General features: G+C 45.8%; 1 protein-coding gene across 6 annotated transcripts in view; it reads right to left on the bottom strand.

Annotated features, from left to right (window-relative positions):
* Sytl2 (synaptotagmin like 2) overlaps positions 1–20,470 on the bottom strand; it is a 98,273-nt gene that overhangs the window by 50,635 nt on the left and 27,168 nt on the right. For all 6 annotated transcript variants that reach the window (XM_057755988.1, XM_057755989.1, XM_057755991.1 and 3 more), the window contains exons 2-3: positions 10,427–10,887; positions 1,507–1,658 (exon numbers count right to left, since the gene is read on the bottom strand). In XM_057755988.1, the coding sequence (XP_057611971.1) occupies positions 1,507–1,658; positions 10,427–10,527 (253 nt within the window). In that variant the 5' untranslated portion in view covers positions 10,528–10,887. The remainder of the gene's footprint in view (positions 1–1,506; positions 1,659–10,426; positions 10,888–20,470) is intronic.

Genomic DNA, 20,470 nt, shown 5'->3' with positions numbered 1-20,470 from the left:
AAAAAAAAAGTTAACTCTGGGGTTCAAAGGAATGATCCTAATTTAGGAGGTCCCCCTCCAGTTCCTCTCCTATCCCATGGGTCTCTCTACAAATCCAAGTTCTAAATTCACTGCAACACACTCCTCAGGTGTCATTGCCCCCATAAGACCTCTGTGCTGTGTCTTCAGGAATCTCTTCCGCCTCTGAATACTCAGCATTCTCCTTACCTGCATCTCTGTTACAGTTAGCATCAGCCGAGTGGTGAGCGGCGAGCAAGAACTACGCTGAGCTCTTTGTGGACACTGTCTTGTGCCATGAGAGGTATTTTCTATGTTTATACTTAGAAGTTTAGAACCAAAAAGTTCATGCAAATTGCTTAAGGTCACATGACCAGTGCCAAGAATGCTTTCATTGGTATTAAGATGGGCAATATTGGGGCTTCCAGATTCTAAATGCATGCCATATGGAACCTATCCTCTACCAGTCTTGGCACACGTCTGTCTAGTATCTTCAATTGATAAGCTGTACCACCCAAATTTCTAAAGGCCTGGGCACGTTTGAAAAGCAAAAGAGCTTCAGGCAATGCACTGCTCATGCTTAGGAGTCAACCTTTATCTGCAATAAGTGTGATGCAGTCCAAAGATTTGCAATCCCAGTTTTGCTGCTTAGCAATAAGAGGACCTTGGGCGAGTTAACTCAGGGTGCCCAATAAAGCTTATAGGCAAAGTAAACTTACCTTACAAAATGCTGCTACCGTTAAGAATAGATAGTTAACATTTGCTGTATATTAAATTCTTTAAAGATAGTCTTTATTCTTTGTCTGCAATATAGACCTAGAGGTTTATAGTGACCAGTCATGAGTTGATTAGAAATGAGTCAGATAGAAATCTGTAAGCAGGCAGGCAAAAACGAAGTGGTAAAATAAAAAGAATCATAAATAAACTCTTAGAGTCCAGTAAGTACTGCACTGGGCGATGGAAGAAGCGCATGTTAAGAGCCTTGAACATGAAACCTGATTTCTCTCTAAACATTTGGTGCTATTCAGTAGGCTTTGAATTTCCAGAATTAAAATCAAAGAAGGAGCCGGGGAGGGGATTCAGTTGATAAAGAGTTTGCCATGCGAATATGGGAACCTAACCTGAGTTTGACAGCCAGCACCTATTCTAAAAGAGCTGAGGATGACTTCTGCCCTCTATGCACGTGCATATACTTGCATGTGTATCCATATATACCCGTGTGTATATATACACACACACTGAGAAAGCCAAAGAAAGATACGCACATTCCTCATAATCCCCAACCACAACCACTACTACATTTATGCCCAGTGCCTAACAGTTGTGTTCATTTACAGCCAGTCACCTAACCCAATCCTCACCCATCCAAATCCAAGGCAAGAAGATTTTGAGCGAGGACACACACAATGCAAAGCATCCCCCCAAATGATGTCCTTCAGCGGAGTCCAGTGAAGAGTCTCCCACTCTTCCCCTCCCTCCTTCCCAAACAATTGTTGGCTGTGGCCTCACCTGCCACTGGGAGCCTCTTCTTTCTCATGGACGCTCTGATGATATCAGCGCCATGGATTCTGTCCTTGTGCCTTTTGGCTTTAGCTTCATAAAACCATTGGCCGCTCATATTCTTTAGCTGTTGGTCATCCTTAATTTTTTCAGGCAAATGTCTACAAAAGGAAAAGAGCTTTAGTTGCCAAGAACCCGCAGTAAATAAACAAGTCCACTTTGACATTGAAGAAATTTGTAAAGATGCAAGAAAAATGAAACTCTCAATAATTTATGTGCCACAAACCTCCTAGATGTCTAACAAATGTTCTGCTTTGACTGAAAAGCTAATCAAGCGATACCAAGCATGATTTTTTAAAGGGTTTTTATTTATTTTTATTTTATGTGTATGAATATTTTGTCTGTCAGTAAATGCATAATAGGCGTGCATTTCCTATAGAAGAGAGTGTCAGAATCCTCTAGAATTGAAGTTACAGACAGTCGTGAATTATGGGTGCAGGGATTTGAACCCAGGTCCCCTACAAGAGCTGCAAGTACTCTTAACTACTCTGTCTGAAACTCCTCAAGAGCAGACTCACTTCTTAGTTGTAGTCTTCTATGTCCACCGTTCAGATGGGCACAGCAGAGAGGAATGATGGAGAAAGTCTCTCTGGTCGCTTCCTCATCTTTAAAATGGGGTTAAACACCCCATCTCATAGGGTTTCTCTGAGAATTACATTACACCACTAAAACCACCCTCTGCATATGCCAAGGGCCTATCAGGCATTTAATGGATAATTAATCTGTGAGATATGCAGTTCCTTGGATCTTCTCTTTTCTGTGAAATGAATTTATCAGAGACTTTACCGGAAGCCTGTACAGGAAGGGGCCATGACACTCTGTGTGCTGAGGGTGGGCTAAAGCAAGGAGGCACAGGCAAGATCCATCAATGCCGAGACTGCTCTTAAGGATTACATAATCATTCATGCTCACAGAGTAACTAAAACCTAAAGAGTGAACCAACTGATGCCCTCCTAAAACATCCCTAGTTGAGACTGGTTGGGGAAAATGGTGTTCTAATCAATGAGTTTTTTAACCTCCACATCCCCTAGGCAATAAAATGGGAGTCTCAAAACTATCTTTTCTTACTCGTGGAGATAACACTCAAGAGTAAAATTTGATTTAAAAAAAAATTAAAAAAAAAACCTTTGGGAAACTCTGAACTCTTGCAAGATAATGTGTTGGACAAATCCAAATGGGTTTACGATTTTCACTCAAGCCGAGATGCTCCTTGTCTATGTGGAAAGTCTGGATTAGCCAAAGAATGTGAATGGGCGAGGCAGGGGATGAGGACTGTACACAGGCACATCCAGGAATGGATTAGGAGCTGGGGGGCAGTCGCCCAGGCCCAGCAATGGCCGCTTTTCTTTCCTAAGTATGCCTGAGGAGAAAGTTTCTTTGTCTGTCGCTTACAAACTCTTCACTGGTCTCCCCTCCTCTCCCAGTCACCTGGGAAGAAGTGATTCTGTTCCCAATGTGCTCGTCGTGGTCGTGTGTCCAAATCCTAGCAGGGCCAGCATCATTGGTTCAGAGTCCCCAGCCACCAAAAGACTGTGGCTCTTATTAAATGCTGCTAATCGTTGTTCATTGCCTAAGGCTTTTGACCAAGCAGATAGTCCTTGCTGGGCAACCTCTCTCCTTGACCAGATGGGGCTCCAGGAAGGAGGGTTTTCATTTTATATATATTTTCTTAGTGCCGTACAAAACACTGTGCTCGAAGAGTGAAGGGATGCTGTACAAGGCCCTGACCTCCTGGCTTCAGATCGACTTTTTGGGGTTGTTCCCCAGCAGACTCTCCTAAACCCCACTCACCTTCACACTCAACTTTGTGTTGCCCTCGAAACGGCTCTTCTGTGACCTGTAGGTTTTAGAGGTAGGAAATCCTGACTGAAAGATTATGGGGTCTGGAGGCTCTCCTAAATAGGGCCAAAGCGTAGTTTGAATTCTGCCTAAACAAGACAATGGAAAGGTTAGTGAACTAGTCTGTACTTTAGTCTCCTTGCTTGTAAAGATGGAGCAAGTAAGACTTACCCTTGAAGACCTCTGAGGTAATTCATTGAAGTGTTTTGCCTGGAAGCACTTAGCAGTGTCCGGCTTTTATAAAGAGACCAATGACCTCTGGATGTCTTCCCTTGGCTTCTCTGTCCAGCACATTCCTCTTCCTGCTGCTGCAGGCCTAGCCTGAGCATCACAAAGGCATGATTCCCTTGTCCTTGTTCCCACCAAACCTCTCTTTCGCATTCACACAGATTCCAAGGCTCTGTTTGGACATCTGTTTTGCCCAGGCAGCTGTGGACTCTACAGACTCCTTGAATACAAGGATTACATCCTTATCACCATTTATAGTCTTACCATGAAGCACAGAGACTGCCACAGGGCTGATACCCAGTAACTGTTTGCTGAGTGAGTAAGTCATCCAGCAGTTATGTGCCCAGCAGCCACCCTAGTCTGAGTAAGAAGAGATAATGAAGATCCCACCACTGCCAAGTTTCAGGGGACCAGACTCCACCATCGTGGGAGGGTTTCTGACGAGGCAGGACTGCTCATCTCTCATCAGAACAGGAAAAAACAGATCATGAAATATGGTTACCTGTCAGCATACCACAAACCCTCACAGCCGAGCTACTCCCGGTTTCTCTGCGTGAGATTGTTTTTGTTAGCTGAAAAGTACTGTGCAGTAGATCCTTTGGAGGTCTTTGCATCTCTTGGCCTCTATCATCTTAATAACGGCCTGCAAGGCCCTGGTGTGCGCACAAATAGCACAGGGTACGTGAGTCATGCCCATGGAGAGGCGGCCCTGGAGGAGGGTGGGAAGCATTGTGGCAAGAACAGGATTTCTGAGTCTTTTGTTTGAAAGCGGTAAAAGAATGACAATTTTTTCAAATGTAGTGAAGACCATTTGGGTATTCCTTAATATGATTATTTCTGCTGGGTTTACTAACCTCTGATTTTTTTATACCTTGGCCACTTGTCATATTCTGCAGATGACTCTACATGTGTGACATGGAAGACCAAGTTTATAAAGATATCAATCATTTGAATAATCTCCACGTGGTAGGTGCTAAAATCTCTTCCAATAGTTCTCTCCTTTCTTCTGACTTAAAATTGAGTGAGCCGTATTAGCACTGGATTTTCTCATTGTTGCACTGCCTTGTGAAGTGGGAAACGGTACATTTCTTGGGACCGACACTGCTCACCTCCCTACACACGCATGTTATGTTTAACTTAGCATAAAGAGAGCACCCGGTCAACCCTGGGTGGACAGCAAGACATCACCCAGTCCAAAAATGCCACTGTCCCGTCAGCCTTCCAGACCAAGCACCCAGTGATTATGCTGCACAATCCCCCATTCTGCCCATCAACATCTGCACAACCTCTGCTTGAGTGAGCACACACTCAACCTGTGCACGGCATTTCATCCTTCTGATTTCACTGCAGATGATTTAGTCCGTAGCAAGGGGTGGCCATCATGCCCTGCCATGACTAACCTTTCATGATCTTTTGTTCACTTACTCTTTAATTTCCTAACATATGCCAGGCATATTCTGGGAACTGGGCATAAAAATCGTTCTACAGCCCTGATGGCCAGTGGCCATTTTTTTCCAGTGTGTGAGGAATATGCAGACTTACAGCAGAAAAAAAAAAAAAAAAAAAAAAAAAGAACAATGGCATTTTCCAGACTGGATTCAAAGTTGTCCCCCACCCACCTCCTTCTCACTGCGTGCACACATGCATTCCAACTTCCAGCTTCTTGACATGATTGATAAAGGCCTGACATCATAGACAAGACCTGATCAATAATACCATCTCCGACGTGGGTAGGAAATCTCAGCAGACCAGCCAAAGAGATGGTCATCTTTATTCTCCAGAGTTAGTCCCGTCCCCGCTCCCAACCCCCAATATCTTCTGGGAAAGATGATAAGATTGAGTGATTTGAAATTGCCTCATTGTCTAATGAAAGAATGCGGACCCAGAGAACGTAAGAGACGTGCCCAGAAGTTAGCTTGGCTCTCAGCAATCCCATCCTGCTTGGTAACGCCTAGCTTTTGGTTTCTAAGGCAGTTACCACGAGTCATTCTTTCTACCATTCTTTCTCTCAAGCACTGATGCAGAATCGGGAAACCACCAGACCTGGAAAGAAAATGAACTGAAGATAAGAAATGCGTTTCCGAGATGCGGGCACATCTCAGATCCCCGCAATCTGCTGAGGCTTTGGAGTCAGAGCAGCAAGAGTGTCGCCCTGCAGGCTGCTCACCCTCTCCCACTCTATTTCCCCGCCCAACAAAAGGAAACTGCACGTGAGACTCCCTGCATGCTGCAGTCCTGGGGATGAACCCCAATTTCTTTTTGCATTGCTTTCATGGAAAATGCTGGCAGAGGTCCTAGAGGCCAGTCCTTCAGTGAAAACTGCCTTCACTTAAAAAGGAGCAATGTCCTAAAGAGGCAGCTGAGAATCATAAGATGTGGTGGCGGTTGAGATGGTATCTCCTGCAAACACGCCCATCGCTGCAGATGTGGTTATATGCATGTGGGGGCCGGGACGTGGTGCTGGTGTGGTGAGCAGACAGATGTGTGCATCAGTTTCCTGCTGGCAGCGTGACTCAAAGCCCAGGAAACGCCACCTCGGCAGCATGTCATTTTCAAACCATAGAAGTCTAAAATTACACATGTGTGTGTGTAGTGATGTTCCCCGCAAGGGTGGAACAGGGCTAGGGTAGAAGAGAGGAAAACATCTAGCTTGATGTCTGCTTCTCTGTTGATCTATCAAACATCTCCACTCAGGACAGAGTTAGGGACACACGATGACTTGAGCCCAATGCTTGTAGCACAGAAGACGAGGCAGCGTCAAGGATAACCTGGGGCTGTTGCCTCCCCATGTGCACCCTAGAGACCTTGCAAAGATATCCCCCTGGGTCCATGTTCATTCGCTACCACTGACAGCTTGGGTGGTTTAGCAAGTGAGCAAGTCTCCTATGTAATGCTCATTTTTATAACCCGTGAAGTCAGGGTGGAAGGCAACATACAACCTACGTCATCCCCAAAATGTGCCACATGGATTTGAACATGAGCAACTGAAAGCATCAGATGCACAGAAAATGGCAAACCAGCCCCACCGACAAGGATGCTGAATCAGTGCTAGGCTTTGTAGAAAACAGTGCAAGAGTCCTCCATTGACAGCCTCAAGGCTACCGGAGGACTTTATTCCCAATACCCAAACAATTAACATATGAAACCCTAGCTTGTGAGGAGCTGAGTCGGAAGGACCACCACAATTGGAAGCCAGCCTGGGCTACACAGTGAGGTTGGGGAAGGGGCTGGAGAGATGACTCGGTGAGAAAAATGCTTTCCACACAAGAATGAGGACCTGACTTCAATCCTCAGAACCAGCAGAAAGCGGGGTACAGCAGCTCACATCTACAAGCTCTGTACTCCTGCAGCGAGGTGGGAGGCAGAGACAGGAGAATCACTCAGGTCACACAGCCTCATGAGAGACTATGTCGCAGAACTATGGAAGTGCGGGGCCAATACCCAAGGTTTTCCTCTGCCCTGTTCATGTATACCATGACACACCTACATGCCTGCATTCACACACACACACACACACACACACACACAGAAGAGACATTCATGGCAGATTTGCCTTTCTAATAATGCTAACTATAATTAATATATCACCAGCTTGGCTTAGACAAGAGGAAGAATAACTGAAACGGTAAAATCATGTTAGGAAGACAAAATTTAGATTTTCAAATTTCCAGTCGATAATCCTTTAAATGGATAAAGGTCATGGGGTAGTAAATTCCTTAAGGGCTGGAACCTTGCCAACTGCAATCATCTTCAAATACCAATACAGCCCCGTCCAGAGCAGTCTCTTACTTATAAGATAAACAATTAAATGTTACCGTATTAAAAACAGTTGAGACTTTGAGTAGTAATTCCCTGATAACTATTAGGCAACATTCTCTATGTCTTTTGAGAGGCACAAGCTGAGTTCTGGGAAGGAGAATTCAAATGTCCCCATCACCCTTTGCAGGCCGGGAAGATTAAGAAGCATTTTTACAATCGGACTTAGGACCTGGTCATGCTCAGTCTCCGAGTCGAGGCTCAGAAGAAGGCTAAGAGACCTGCCCCAATAGGCCACAGCTGATTAACTACCGGGCTGGGATTTGACTCCATGGCCCCTGTGTCGTGACTGGACTCTCATTGTTCGGTTCCGAAAGAAAACTTTCAATGAGTAGCATGAGACAGGCGTAAGCCCCAGACCAAGATCGTGGCTTGGTCCCTGACCAGCTGTGTGACCCTGCTTGCTTTGCCATCCTGCCTGTCTGTGAAATGACTGAGGCAGATTAACAGCGTGTCTTGCCAGAGCTATCAAGCCATAACTGACCAAAGAAGGAAGACAGACTGTGAAGGATTACAGAGGGGCTGCTCAGCCAAAGCCCTAGGAGGATCACTTTCAGAAACCAGAGACCCTGTCCCGGCAGAGACCGAGAACCACCCCTAAAAGCCCCTTTGGTCCTCAAGCAGCTTGGTTGGGGAGCAAGAACCTTCTTGTGTGGAACACATCAAATGAGGCTCTTCCAGTAGAATCCACAGTCCTGTGACTGTCTACCTACGTTGTCATTAGTCCTAAGGTCCCACCTGTGTGTGGTCAAGTCCACAAGAAATTCTTGGTTCCTAGGTAAAAAGGCGCCCAAGAAGTGTCAGCAGCTAGGGCTGACACAAGACCTTTTGCCACCTCTAGGCTTCTTCCTATCGTGTTTTTTTATAACAAAAATAAGTCAGCCGTGCTGGGAACCCCCAGAAACTTGCCAGGCCCCTTCGGAACAGCATCCCCCAAGGATGGTCTCCCATGGCACACAGCACTCCTGCAGACACTGTGGCCTAGCTGTCCTTTGGCCCTGAGTGGATGGTACAGTCTCTGCCTTGACAAAGCTCGGGCTGTTTCGCGTACCACAAAGGATCACGTTTAGCAAAAGGCTTGGAAACTGTGAATGGGTGGAGCATTCACACTACTGGAAAGTTCTGACGGCAGAATCAACGTCAGTCTCTACATTTCTGGGGAGACGCCACGGAGCGCTGCAGCTGACATGGGAGATCCCATCTGCAGGATCACAGCTCCGTGTCACAACTGACACCCCATTCTCCACCGGCATGTCTCGGGGAGGGAAGTCGGTAGCCATCAGGATTCAACTCTCACCTGTGACACCTACTAGTTGGGCAAATCACCCGCCTGTCACATGGTAAATTTCCACATGTCGTCAGCTGGGGTTTTCATATCCCGCTCCATCACTCAAGGGCTCAAAAGAGTGCAGGATCAAGAGAAAGAATGAGCAAGTAAAGCCCTTTGTGAGTGGTCAATCACCGTTCACTTACTGTCCTCGGTAGCAGTCATCAGACATGCCACAGTGCCTGAACTAAGTTGTTCTCTAAAGAATTCGTGTTCAGAGTCAATACAGATAAATCATCCTTTGTAGCCCTCCAGGAAATAAGAGCACGGCTTATTTTTCTTTCTGGAAGACCGGGGTTGGGGCGGTTAAGCTAATACTGCGAACTTAGATTCCAGAGACGCTTTCACTGCTTTCAAAGCCCATGATTACAGAGACAGTAGGAGGCAGAACCCAGACCCTAGAAGGGACAGAGAGGAACAGTCATACAGCACCAGGCTCTAGGGTTCTTTCTACCGTTGAGAAAGTGGTAGGGATGTATACAGGTAGCATGTGTGTTATATTTGAAAGGATAGCGGGTCAAGTTGACACTTCTCTTTGAAGGACCCAAGTCAAATGGAAACCTGACCTGTTTGGAGAGCACTTTTCATTTTGCTCTGAGAACCAGTTAGAGCAATTCAGAAAGGATTCAGAAATGTGAACTACTTCTCTTATTTTTTTAAATTTTAAAAATTAAAATTTAACTCAGGTAACATAAAGATAAAAAATAATACAGTAGATATAAAAATACATGCCAAGTTAGCATAGTAACGCATGCTCATAAATCCCTGTTCCGGAGTCTGAGACAGGAAGATCCTGAGTTTGAGACTAGACTGGATTATATAGCAACACTGTCTCAATCTCAAATTTCTCTTTCTCTCTCTCTCCCCCCCCCACACACACACACAACTACCAACTACATTTCTTCTCTTTTTCTGCTTTTTAATCTTTCCCTGCCTCTCTTCCCAAGTTCTGGGATTTAAGGCAGACACCACCACCCAGCTATTTGTTTGCTTTTTAAGAGATGGGGTTTTATATAATAACCCAGGCTAGCATTAACTCCAGGCAATCCTCCTGACTCAACCTCTCAAATTATAAGACTACAGAACAGACATACACCATCATTCCTGGTTCTGTGCCTCATTTTAAACAGAGTCAAAGGCACATGTGGTGCGTTTCTGTTTGGGGAAGTCGGATCTCACTGCATTGCCCATACTGATGTCAAACTGTGAGCTGAAGAGGTCCCAGCTCACCATCCTGAGTAGCTTGAAGTCCAGGTCCACACCACATGCCTGGATAAAGTTTTTAAGAGATCCTATTTCTGCAGGCATATTGTAGGTAAATTAAGAAACATCAGGAGCTGGGTGGAGGGGGGGCACCCCTTTAATCCCAGCACCTAGGAGGCAGAGAAAGGTGGATCTCTATGAGTTCAAGGCCATCCTGGACTATAGAGTGAGTTCCAGGACAGGCCCCAAAGCTACACAGAGAAACCCTGTCTCGAAAAACCAAACCAAACCAAAACAAAACAAAAAGAAAAGTTCTGTCCAGGAAGTTAGCCTAAAATTGGAATGTGTGAGTTTAGGTTGCAACACAAACTACCAGTTAAGTCTGAAAAGGAAACAGCCCTATTTTCTGTGGATCTCTTCTTCCCCTCACGCCCGAGTGCTCGTCTGGCCTCTTACCTGACTCTCTCCTCTTCAGCCCTCTTCAGGGCCGCATCCCGCTGCAGAACCTTTAAAATGGCATCTTGTTCCTCCTCTGTCAGGAAGCTTAAGTCAATCATTTTGAAGTGCACACTAGTAGCGAATGTGGCTTGGGATTCTCAGGTGAAAAACAGTTATAGAAAAACTATAACCGGGATGATTGCAGGATACAAAAGTGAAATATTATCTTATTCAGTGGTAAAAAGTCTTGTCTGTGCTCCACAAAAGTTTTAAACAGATGACATCAAAATCCTAAAAATAAGGTCCCTGGAGGTAGTAGCAATCTGTGGGATGGCGAGCAGGTCTCAAGAAGATGCTGTACTCCTTGCGTGTGCCTTCGTCAACATTCCTGGAGCGCACCCTCTCTGGACCAGTCTTAGACACGAACGCGCCATGAGCATCACCATCTTGAGAGACAGTCGCTTTGGGGCATTCCTGACCTGGAGGATCACGAGACGGCAAACACCAATCAATGAGAAGAAATGCCTGTCTGTAAGCGCCGCTCCGCGGTAAGTTTTAAAATGACCAGAGGTGATGGTTTCGGAGAGGAGGAAACCAGTTCTGCTAGCCTCCTGAGCTCAAGGTCAATGTGTCAGAAGCATTTTCTTCCACCCAATTCTAGACCACAGGGATGGGACGCACAAAGACGCCTGTCAACGTTCAACAACCCACCTGAGCAGCAGGCGTTCCCTCTCTAGAAATTCCTGCCTAACATATGATGCTGGCGTTCAGTAGGCCCAGGGAGATACCACCTCAGGCATCAAGGAATTATGGGAAAGAGATGGAAAATAGAGTGTCTGAGGGCTGGCCACTTTGCAGATGGGAGCATTTCGCTGGTGTGGATCTGTGTTTGGCAGTGCGGCAGAGCATCAACAGCATGTATAGTTACTGTCGGCTCAACTGCTCCTCTGACCTTCACAGGGCCTGGAGGAACCTGCCAAGCTTGTCTTTCTTCATTTCTGAACACTTAATGCTAGGCACATATAAAACTGGGGGAAAGGAAGAAAGAGATACAGTTCCAATACACCCCCACCCTCCCAGGTCAGTACTCATGAGTCACAAGGTAGGGAAGAATCCTTTTTTGCTAGAAGCATCCAAAAGATGGGCGAAATAAGAGGCTGAAGTTTGAAGAAATGCCATGAGGAAAGATCTTAGAGATGATTTACTTGGTTATGGCTCCTTTTAACAAGTCTAGAGCAGCCTATGCAGAACAGACACTCAAAGCCATGGGCTGAAGTCATCCTTAAAGCATCCCTACTTAAGAAGAAGAGGAAATGTGTACACAAGAGAATGAACTTTATGCATAGGTACCTTGCAAAACAGTACTGGGCAGCTACCATGAGCATTGGTTTTCTAGCTAGAAGCCACTGATCAAGTTGTTCTACCCGGGGTTTTATACGCTCCTTTATACTCAGCGTTAGGATGTCCTATGCAGACTGCAATGGCTAAGCAAAGCGGTGGCTAGGAAACATCTTGCAAACCCGTACAAAAAGTAGCCACTAAAAAGACATTCTTGCCTTTCTTTGGAGTCCACACTTTTGTTGCTAAATAAGACTGTGCTTGGTCAAATCTGACTCCAACTTTTTTTGTACACTTTTTGCTTATTTTTGTATTTTTCTTCTTATAATTTTTAATTTGTTTTGATTTTCATTTTTTTGTTGTTTTTTGTTGTTTTTCTTGTTTCTTTGGTAAAGAAAGAGAGAGAACATGGAGTTGGGTGGCATGGGAGGTTGGGAGAATCTGTGAGGCATAAGGAGAGGGGAAAATATGATAAAAACATATTGTATGAAAACAATTTTAATACAAAATTTTTAAAAAGAAAATAAATATTCACACACACCAATATTGTGCTTGGCTCTGTGTTGTGGGAGCTGCACGCCGCTTCCTGCCACCCAGCTCCCGGCCACCTGGCTAGCTTATGCCCCAAAATAACAACACACAAACTGTATTCTTTTAAACACTGCTTGGCCCATTAGCTCTAGCCCTTACTGGCTAATTCTCATATCCCGATCAACCCATCTCTAATAATCTGTGTAGCACCAGTCTTACCAGGAAAGATTCAGCATGTCTGACCTAGCAGCTTGCTTCATTGCATCTGCCCTGAAGAGAAGCTGCATGGCGTCCGTCTGAGGCATCTTACCTTACTTCCTCTTCCTCCCAGCATTCTGTTCTGTTTACTCCACCCACCTATGTTCTAACCTACCAGGGCCAAGAAGTTTCTTTATTAATTAACCAATGACCTTCCTCCATCAGCTCTGTTTTCCAATTGTCTTTGTAATAGAAAATATGAGATTCATAAACAGAAACTGATGATTTTATTTTCCTATAGTTCTTTGATTTGTCACAGAAACTATACATATATATATTATTTTAAAAGTCTCTTTTTAAAATCATTATATACTTGAATAGGCTGCTCCCTTCCTGTCTACCTTGGAATCTGCTCACCCTTCAGGAAGATTAAAGTTATCTCCTCCATAAAGCCTTCACCAACTTCCATAGCCAGGAATAAAACCTAGAATACATTAAATTATTGTTGTTCCTAACTTTTCATGCCCTCCCTGTAATAGACTTGAGCCTGATCCGCCTGATTCAAGATCACTCTGGCAGACCCACAGCTACAGAAGAAAGAAACAAATGCTTATCACTAGAAGCCGCTAAAGTTTCACATTTGCAACAGAAACCTAGCTGATACAAAAGCCACCCCCTTTGCCATATACAAATAAATGTGTGTATATACACATGTGTACATATGTGTATATATACATATATAAATATATTTAATAGATACATATGGATATTTATGTCCTTCATCCAGATATAATTACAATAGTGAGTGTTTTATGTTACCGAGAGAGAGAGCCACTACTATAATTGCTCTCCACCCCCTATTTTACTAAGTCGAGTAACCACGCGAGAGAAGGGGGTTTGGTTAGAGTAGGCATCACTGACACGACATTTGAACAACACTTGAGAAAGATGAAGAGATATGCCACGCTGATATCAGAGCGCCCTGAGGTGGGAGGGAAACCCACAGATTGTCTAGGGTTGGGCACCACAGAGTGAGGAAGGATAACAGGAAGAGCAGGTCAGAGAGGAAGTGGTCCAGACTACATTGGGTGCTGTAAGGACTGTAGGTTCCGGCTCTCAGTCTGAAATGGAGCAGTGTTGAGAAAAGGCAGATAAAGGAAGAAGGGAACAAATGTTTCCTGGTGCCTCCAGCATGCCTGGTACCCATTCTGCCTCTCCATAGGATGGAGCTGAGTGCCTCCATCATGCCTGGTACCCATTCTGCCTCTCCATAGGATGATGCCAAGTGCCTCCAGCATGTCTGGTACCCATTCCATAGAGTGATGCTGAGGTAGGTCCTGTGTTTTCACAGAGCCTGAGCCCCAAATAAGGCTTTTGTCATCAAGTGAGACAGGCATTTGCCAATTGTTTTGACATGATAGATGACCCTGTTGCCGGCATCTCATTCAGTGCCCACTTCTATACAGACTCCTCAAAATGAGATGACAAAATCAAGTTTTTCTGCCTGTGAACCATCGTTCCCTTCTTAAACACAAAGGCTCATGACTATAAACAAGTATTATGTCTCCTGAAGTGCCTGCCACTCTTTCCACACCCTCCCTGTGAAGAGGGGATAGCAATAACTGTAAGAGAAGCCTAAAAGGAGCATTCCTGTATTCATGGGGATCACTAATTCACGTGATCCCCAGAAGTAGCCCAGCAGTGAGCAGAGAGTCCCCTTGTGTTCAGCCTCCCTCCCACCCATCTTCAGCATGCTGCCAAGTGATTGTTCTATGTATGACTCAGATCCAACAAAAACATATATGAAGCTGAAAACCCTTTGCCGTCTTTCCATGGTCCAATTACTGGAGCTAAAAGTCCACAACGTGGCCTGGGAAATCACACCTCTTTCTTCCTCAAGCTCTCTCTCTTCCGAACCAGCTATGATGAACATCTATAGTTCCTTTGGCCACTGGGTCTTTGCACAGTCTAGTCTTTCTTTCTAAGTCCTAATTTACAAGCCACTTCCTGTACTAGGCACCTCCAACAGCTCTAGACCAGCTTGGAGTCCCTCTGTGTGCTCTGTCAACATCTGATTCAGAGTATCACCGTAGACATCAGCCCATCTCAAACTCGGGGGCTGCTCATTTGCCACCCACCTGCTTGGAGGTATGGTTTGGATTTCTGAGAGATTTGTGTCCACAGCAACAGCTACTCAAATAGGAATGAAAGCACTGGTAGAAATGAAAGAAGCCCAACGATACAGAAGGGAAACTGGAGAGCTCTGAATGTGCACTCTGTGACACTTTCTGTGTCATCCCTGCCGTGGCTCATCTGTAAAAGGGAGTGCCCCTCCCATCAGCAGTAAAAAAACTGAGCCTGAGAAACTAGACCACAGCAGCACCTGCTTTTGCTGATTGCAAAGAGGAAATGGGGGTGGGGGGTTGCAGCCTCAACCTCAGTCGCCTTGCTGACTTGACTCCCATTAAAGCCTGGGTATCTAAAGACTCTCTTTCCCAGCATGCTCTGCCACAAGAAGGGAGCTGTTGGCGGTGGTGCATCAAACAAGGCCCTGTCAAGGGGCTGAAAACTCATGTCAGCAGTGACTCTCACATGATGAGCTATTCAGAAGAAAAGCAAATTGTTCTGGCTGCCACATGACATCAAGGATGAGAGCTAAAAAGAAGGGTGGGGGGAAACCGCTGGATGATAGAAAAGGAACAAAAAACAGATGTGTCTGAGCAGGAGAGAATGGAACTTCACTAAAAACATGATAAAAAAAATAAAACAAAAACAAGAAAAGCTCTGTCCAGTGACCTCTCATTCCTGGTAGTAATACAAGCCCCACGGAACATAGAGCTAAAAGCCTCATAGCCTTTCTAAAGCGCACTGGCGTTGAAGGATTCATGGACTAACCCACAGGTGCTGCATGGGACGCTGATGATGGAGTCAGCACCCCCAGAGTCCTTGCCTGCCTCCCTCCCAGCAGAAAGGCCTCCCTGAATATCCTAAGCGCAGGCGTGTGCGACCAGGCGTGAACACAAATGCTTGCACCAAGGTGGAGCCAGCTTGCAGTTCTACAATGTCAGCTTCATTTCACCTTGCCATCTGGAACCACATCTATCTCAGTGTCCCCTTCACATCCACATTGCTGCCTTTCTCGGCTGTCTCTGGCTTTCTTCTGCGGGTCCTGGATGGGCTCCCTTAGCTTTATTCATCTGCCTATTTGTAACCTCTGGGCCGTCTTCCCACGTAAACGTCTAGATTCTGTATCTGGCATTTAACCCACGTTCGTATCTCTGAATTCTGTTGTGAAGGAGCTACTCTTTCAGAGGAGTCACTCGGCTTGTCTCTTCAAGCTTCTTCTGTCTCTGTGTTGAGATTTGTGCATCCACTGTTCTGGGTACTCATTTGGGTTTTATCTGGAGCTCTTTCCTGGGAGTAGTTTTTCCTTTAGAACTCAGCATCGCTTTTGGATTCGGCTTCTGCAAGCATTTCCAGTTCAGTCGCACAGCTGGCAGAGTTTATATATTTAAACCCTCTCTCCCTCTGTGTGTGTGTGTGCGTGTGCGTGTGTGGGTGCGTGCGTGGGCGTAAGAGTACGCCAAAGCACATATGTAGAAGTCCGAAGACAACCTGGGGAAGTCAGTTCGCTTCCTCCGCCAGGGAGCATCAGATCATCAGACTTGACAGCAGGTGCCGAGGTCCAGAGACAGGCAGCTTCTCAGATGCCCCCACATGGTGTGTCTGTCTGACCAGGCCTGGGATCACTATAAAAGATCCCCCCAGGAGCTCAAACTTAGATGACGACCGGCTAAAAAATTCAGCAATTACTAAAAGCTGAACACATCTCTTCACATGTTGGCTGATTTTCAGTTGCAGCGAGGGGAGAGGGTGCACCCATGCTCAGCCCGCGTTCACAGCTGCATCACAGCCTCTTCGCGAGTTCTTTGTGCAGACAAAAAGGATGAGTTCAATGTGTGCTTTGGGCCGCACAGCTGCCTACCATCAGAGCCAGGCCTCTCCAACGAAACTTTTCTCCTACAGGGCCATATCCTGTTCCGGCGGAAACAAGGCTGATTAGATGAGCCAGCCTGCTCTTCACAGCATTCCTGAGAACACGCAGGAACTACAGACACATTCTAGATTTAATTATTTCCAAGGTTTCATAGCCAAAGGAAGGGAGTGGAGGAGCCAGCTGATTCCTTAACTAGACGGGAATTAGCCCAGAAATATCAGGTTCACTCAACTGGAGCTGCCAATAGCTGGGACTTTAAAAGCCTCATCTGGGTAGAGTTATGTCCTTTTCCAGCCAGGCTGGGGTTGGGAGTTGAGGGACCCTCTCCATATGTGTTAACGTAGGGTTCCCAAAGCTTGCCACTACATCACCTGAAAAGCTTTTTTAAAAAAAAAAAAATCCCAGGCAAAGGCAAGGCACTATCAAGAATGCTTGGGAGACATGGACACGGGCAATGGAGAAATGGCTAAATCAGAACAAAGATCAATAAGACACACATCCAAGACTGCAACCGTGAGACCCTTCACTCTGTATACTAATTTTACAATTTTCAAGAAAGAAATCCATTCAGGCTTCTTTATACTCTCTTTCCCTGCTCCTACCCACCCCCAAGTGAGTCTCTTGTAACAGGTCAGACATAGGACCCCACCTGGGAGATTTTTGTTACAGGTTCCAGATGACTATCATGTAGGGTACAAGATCATACCACTGAACTAACTGGTCTCTTCTCTCTAAACCCTGCTCGAATCCAGTATGAAAGAATGAAGCAAGCAAAGTACCCAGGGCACAAAACATGAAGCAATGCCACTGAGTCCAGCATCGTGCACCGGCACCCTGAGAATGAATGTCTCCCTAAGAGCGATGTTGCCGGGATACAAGTTTTAAGAAGACACTGAAGATGTTGCCAAGTCAACAGCACCCTTGCCTCAAAAGCTATGATGCCCTAGGGCACCTCAGCCTCCTCACCCTCATCCCATAGCCGCTCCTATCTCTGCTCATCCCATGAATCATCCCATCAAAGATACACCAGAATGTGCAAGGTCTCCCTTTGCCTTCCTAGTTTTCTAAACAGACGCTTTTATAATCCAGCCATGAGCATTCTCTATGCCCTGCCATAAAGTCTTGCTGGGCTATAGCTGAACATACTGACTTTTGTTCTTCTTGGAAGACGACTGACCTCTTGTGAGTCTTTGGAGACAGCTTTAAGGACTCTGGGTTAGTTTCCCAGTCTGTACTTCAGGTTAGTCAGCATACCGGACAAGGTTATCATGATGCTGACATTTGGTCATAGGTATAGTCAACAGCCCTTCGCAAGGAGGCTCCGGCATTTTCCTAGCTCTCCCCTTTCCATGTTGCCTTGAGGCTGCAACACGACTGCCACTGCCTTTCCTCTGACCTCAGAGGATGCTCTTCCCGCTTCCCTCTCCCACCCCCCCACCCATTTTAGGGAGTAATTTGCTGGTTTCTATGGGCATACACACGCAGAACCCACCACTGAGGTCTTTGCATAAGTCAAAAGTATGATATCTTGGATTCTGGTTCTACATTTTAAACTTCACTGTGATTCTACCATTTTGTTTTATTTTTCAGTAGTGTGCGGAGGACTTGGCACTGCTGTGCCCCCAGGGTGTGGCATGCTGCTTGACACATAGCAGGTACCTCATTCATTGTATAATTGAAGGATAAAGGGAAAGAGGGTAGAGAGGGAAATCAAGTCAATTCAAAGACACACACGCATACACGCCAAGTTGGATCACAAGAGGCATAAAAAAATGTTCCTGTTATCATCCACATATGTATTTGTTGACTCTACAGTAGGCAGAATGATGTTCTTTCAAATATTTCCACATGCTATTTTAAAGAAACTGTAAATATGTTGTAAACATGTAGCAAAAAGAGCCTTCCAAATGGCATCAAGGACCTTGTCGTAGGGAGAAGTCCATGCTTTATTATCTAGGTAGCACCAACATGACCATGGGGTCATTGTGAAGGGCAGAGGACAACCAGGGGAGAGGGGGGCGATACCCAGAAGAACACAGTTGGAAAGCTGGGTTGTGATGTTGGAGGAAGAACTCAGGGATGCCACCTCCAGAAGCTGGGAAAATGAGGGAACATTCTCCACAAAATCCTCAGAAGGAACTCAACTCCATTGACCCCTTGATTTTAGCTCCCACAACTCCTGTAATTCACAAGCTGGAGGTGTTTTGCACCACCCAGCTGAGCACGGCAGCACCACGTGTACATGCGCATGTCTGGATCCCCAGCGCTGCCTAGGCTCCTGGCTTTTGTTTTGTTTTGTGTTTAGTGTTTGGTTGTTGTTCTGTCCTGTTTTGTTTTGTTTTGCAGGAGTGGGGATAAAACCCAGAGCTTCACACGTTCTAGGCAAGCGTTCTACCACTAGGTCACCTCCCCAGCGCCCTGACTAAATGCAGCCTCCAAAGTAACTATGGGTGGCAAACAGCACTTTTTCCTCCGTGTCCAATAGTTCCCGTGTAGACTGAACTCTGAGGTTTCCTCCCAGTTCTGCTTCCAGCCTCCTTCTCCATCGGTCTTGGATTATTAAGTAATCCAGTAGATTAAGAGCCATCACTCTGGTTCTGCTATACCACTACTTAAACACTTCCTTCAGAGCTTCCCTGCTGCAATGGTGGTGCACGCCTTTAATCCCAGCACTCGGGAGGCAGAGGCAGGCGGATCTCTGTGAGTTCGAGACCAGCCTGGTCTACAAGAGCTAGTTCCAGGACTGGCTCCAAAACCACAGAGAAACCCTGTCTCGAAAAACCAAAAAAAAAAAAAAAAAAAAAAAAAGCCAGATTCTTTATCCTAATATTAATTCCATCCTTATTCTAAGGCCGGCAGTCAACTTTCCCATAGGCCTCTTCGTAGCCCTTGAATTCCAGCCAACCCACTCCTCATCCACTCCCTTCGCGTCATTGCCTGGTGGTTTATGCTGCTTCCTCCCTCTAGAACACCTTCCTTGAGCATCTTCCTATAGTCAAACCTTCTCTCTCTCTCAAGTCCCAGCTTGAATGACACCTCCCCCACGAAACTGCTCCTCCAACCCACTTCCTTTCACCAACACCCCCACCACGATCCGGAAATATTGACTCTTTGCCGAGCCCTTGGGATGCTGCTGCATCTCATCTAGGGAGAAAGAAGGCAGTCTTTGGAGTCAGGTAGACGGATACAAACCGTGTGCACTCTCCCAGGACAAGCTGCCCAGCTTCCCTGAGCTTCAGACGTGCCTGTAGAATGGACATCATAACAATCTTACTAAGTTGCTGAGAAGACTAAAGCCAACAGTGTCCAGAAGGCTAGCTGCTCACTAATGGCTGCATCGGCGGTACCGTCACTTCTAAGTGCACTTCTGACACACACGCTCCTTAAGGGACGAGTTCTCTTTAGCTCATTTTTTAAAACCACTTCACTTCTTGTCCATGGTAGTGAAAAAAAAAAAAAAAAACATCGTTTAAGTGCTAAATAAGGTACTAAAAGTTTTGAAGCGTTCCTCTAAGTTTCCTGCCCACCTGGACAAGGATGACCTCACCTCCAGATGTTTCAGAGCAGAGGATAAGGAAATTGGATCTTTCTTCAGCCTCGGGGTTGGAATTCTTTTGCATGTATGTAGCTATATGCACAGACACGCATGTATGGACATACGTGTGGTGATGTGTGGAAAAGCCAGACATCAACGTCAAGTGTCTTCCTCAATCACTCTCCTCTTTACTTTTTGGAGACGGAGTCACTCACTGCTCCTGACTTTACTGTTTTAGTCAAATAACTGGCAGGTGAGCTCCAGCTAGCTGCCTGTCTTCCCCTCTCCACACTGCAATTACAGGTGGGGCCACTGTACCTGGCTTTGTCTTGTTTTGTTGTTTGTACTGTGGTGCTCAGGATTCAAACTCAGATTCTCATGCTTGAATGGTAAGCCCGCTACCCACTGAGCCAACTCCTCCTTCTCCCTGACAGAAATTTTAAGACGGACACTTTGCAGAATC

The sequence above is a fragment of the Chionomys nivalis genome, chromosome 23 (assembly GCF_950005125.1).
Source record: "Chionomys nivalis chromosome 23, mChiNiv1.1, whole genome shotgun sequence".
NCBI classification, from domain to species: Eukaryota; Metazoa; Chordata; class Mammalia; order Rodentia; family Cricetidae; genus Chionomys; species Chionomys nivalis.
Note: the sequence above shows the minus strand (reverse complement) of the source record. Positions and strands in the feature narration are given on the sequence as shown.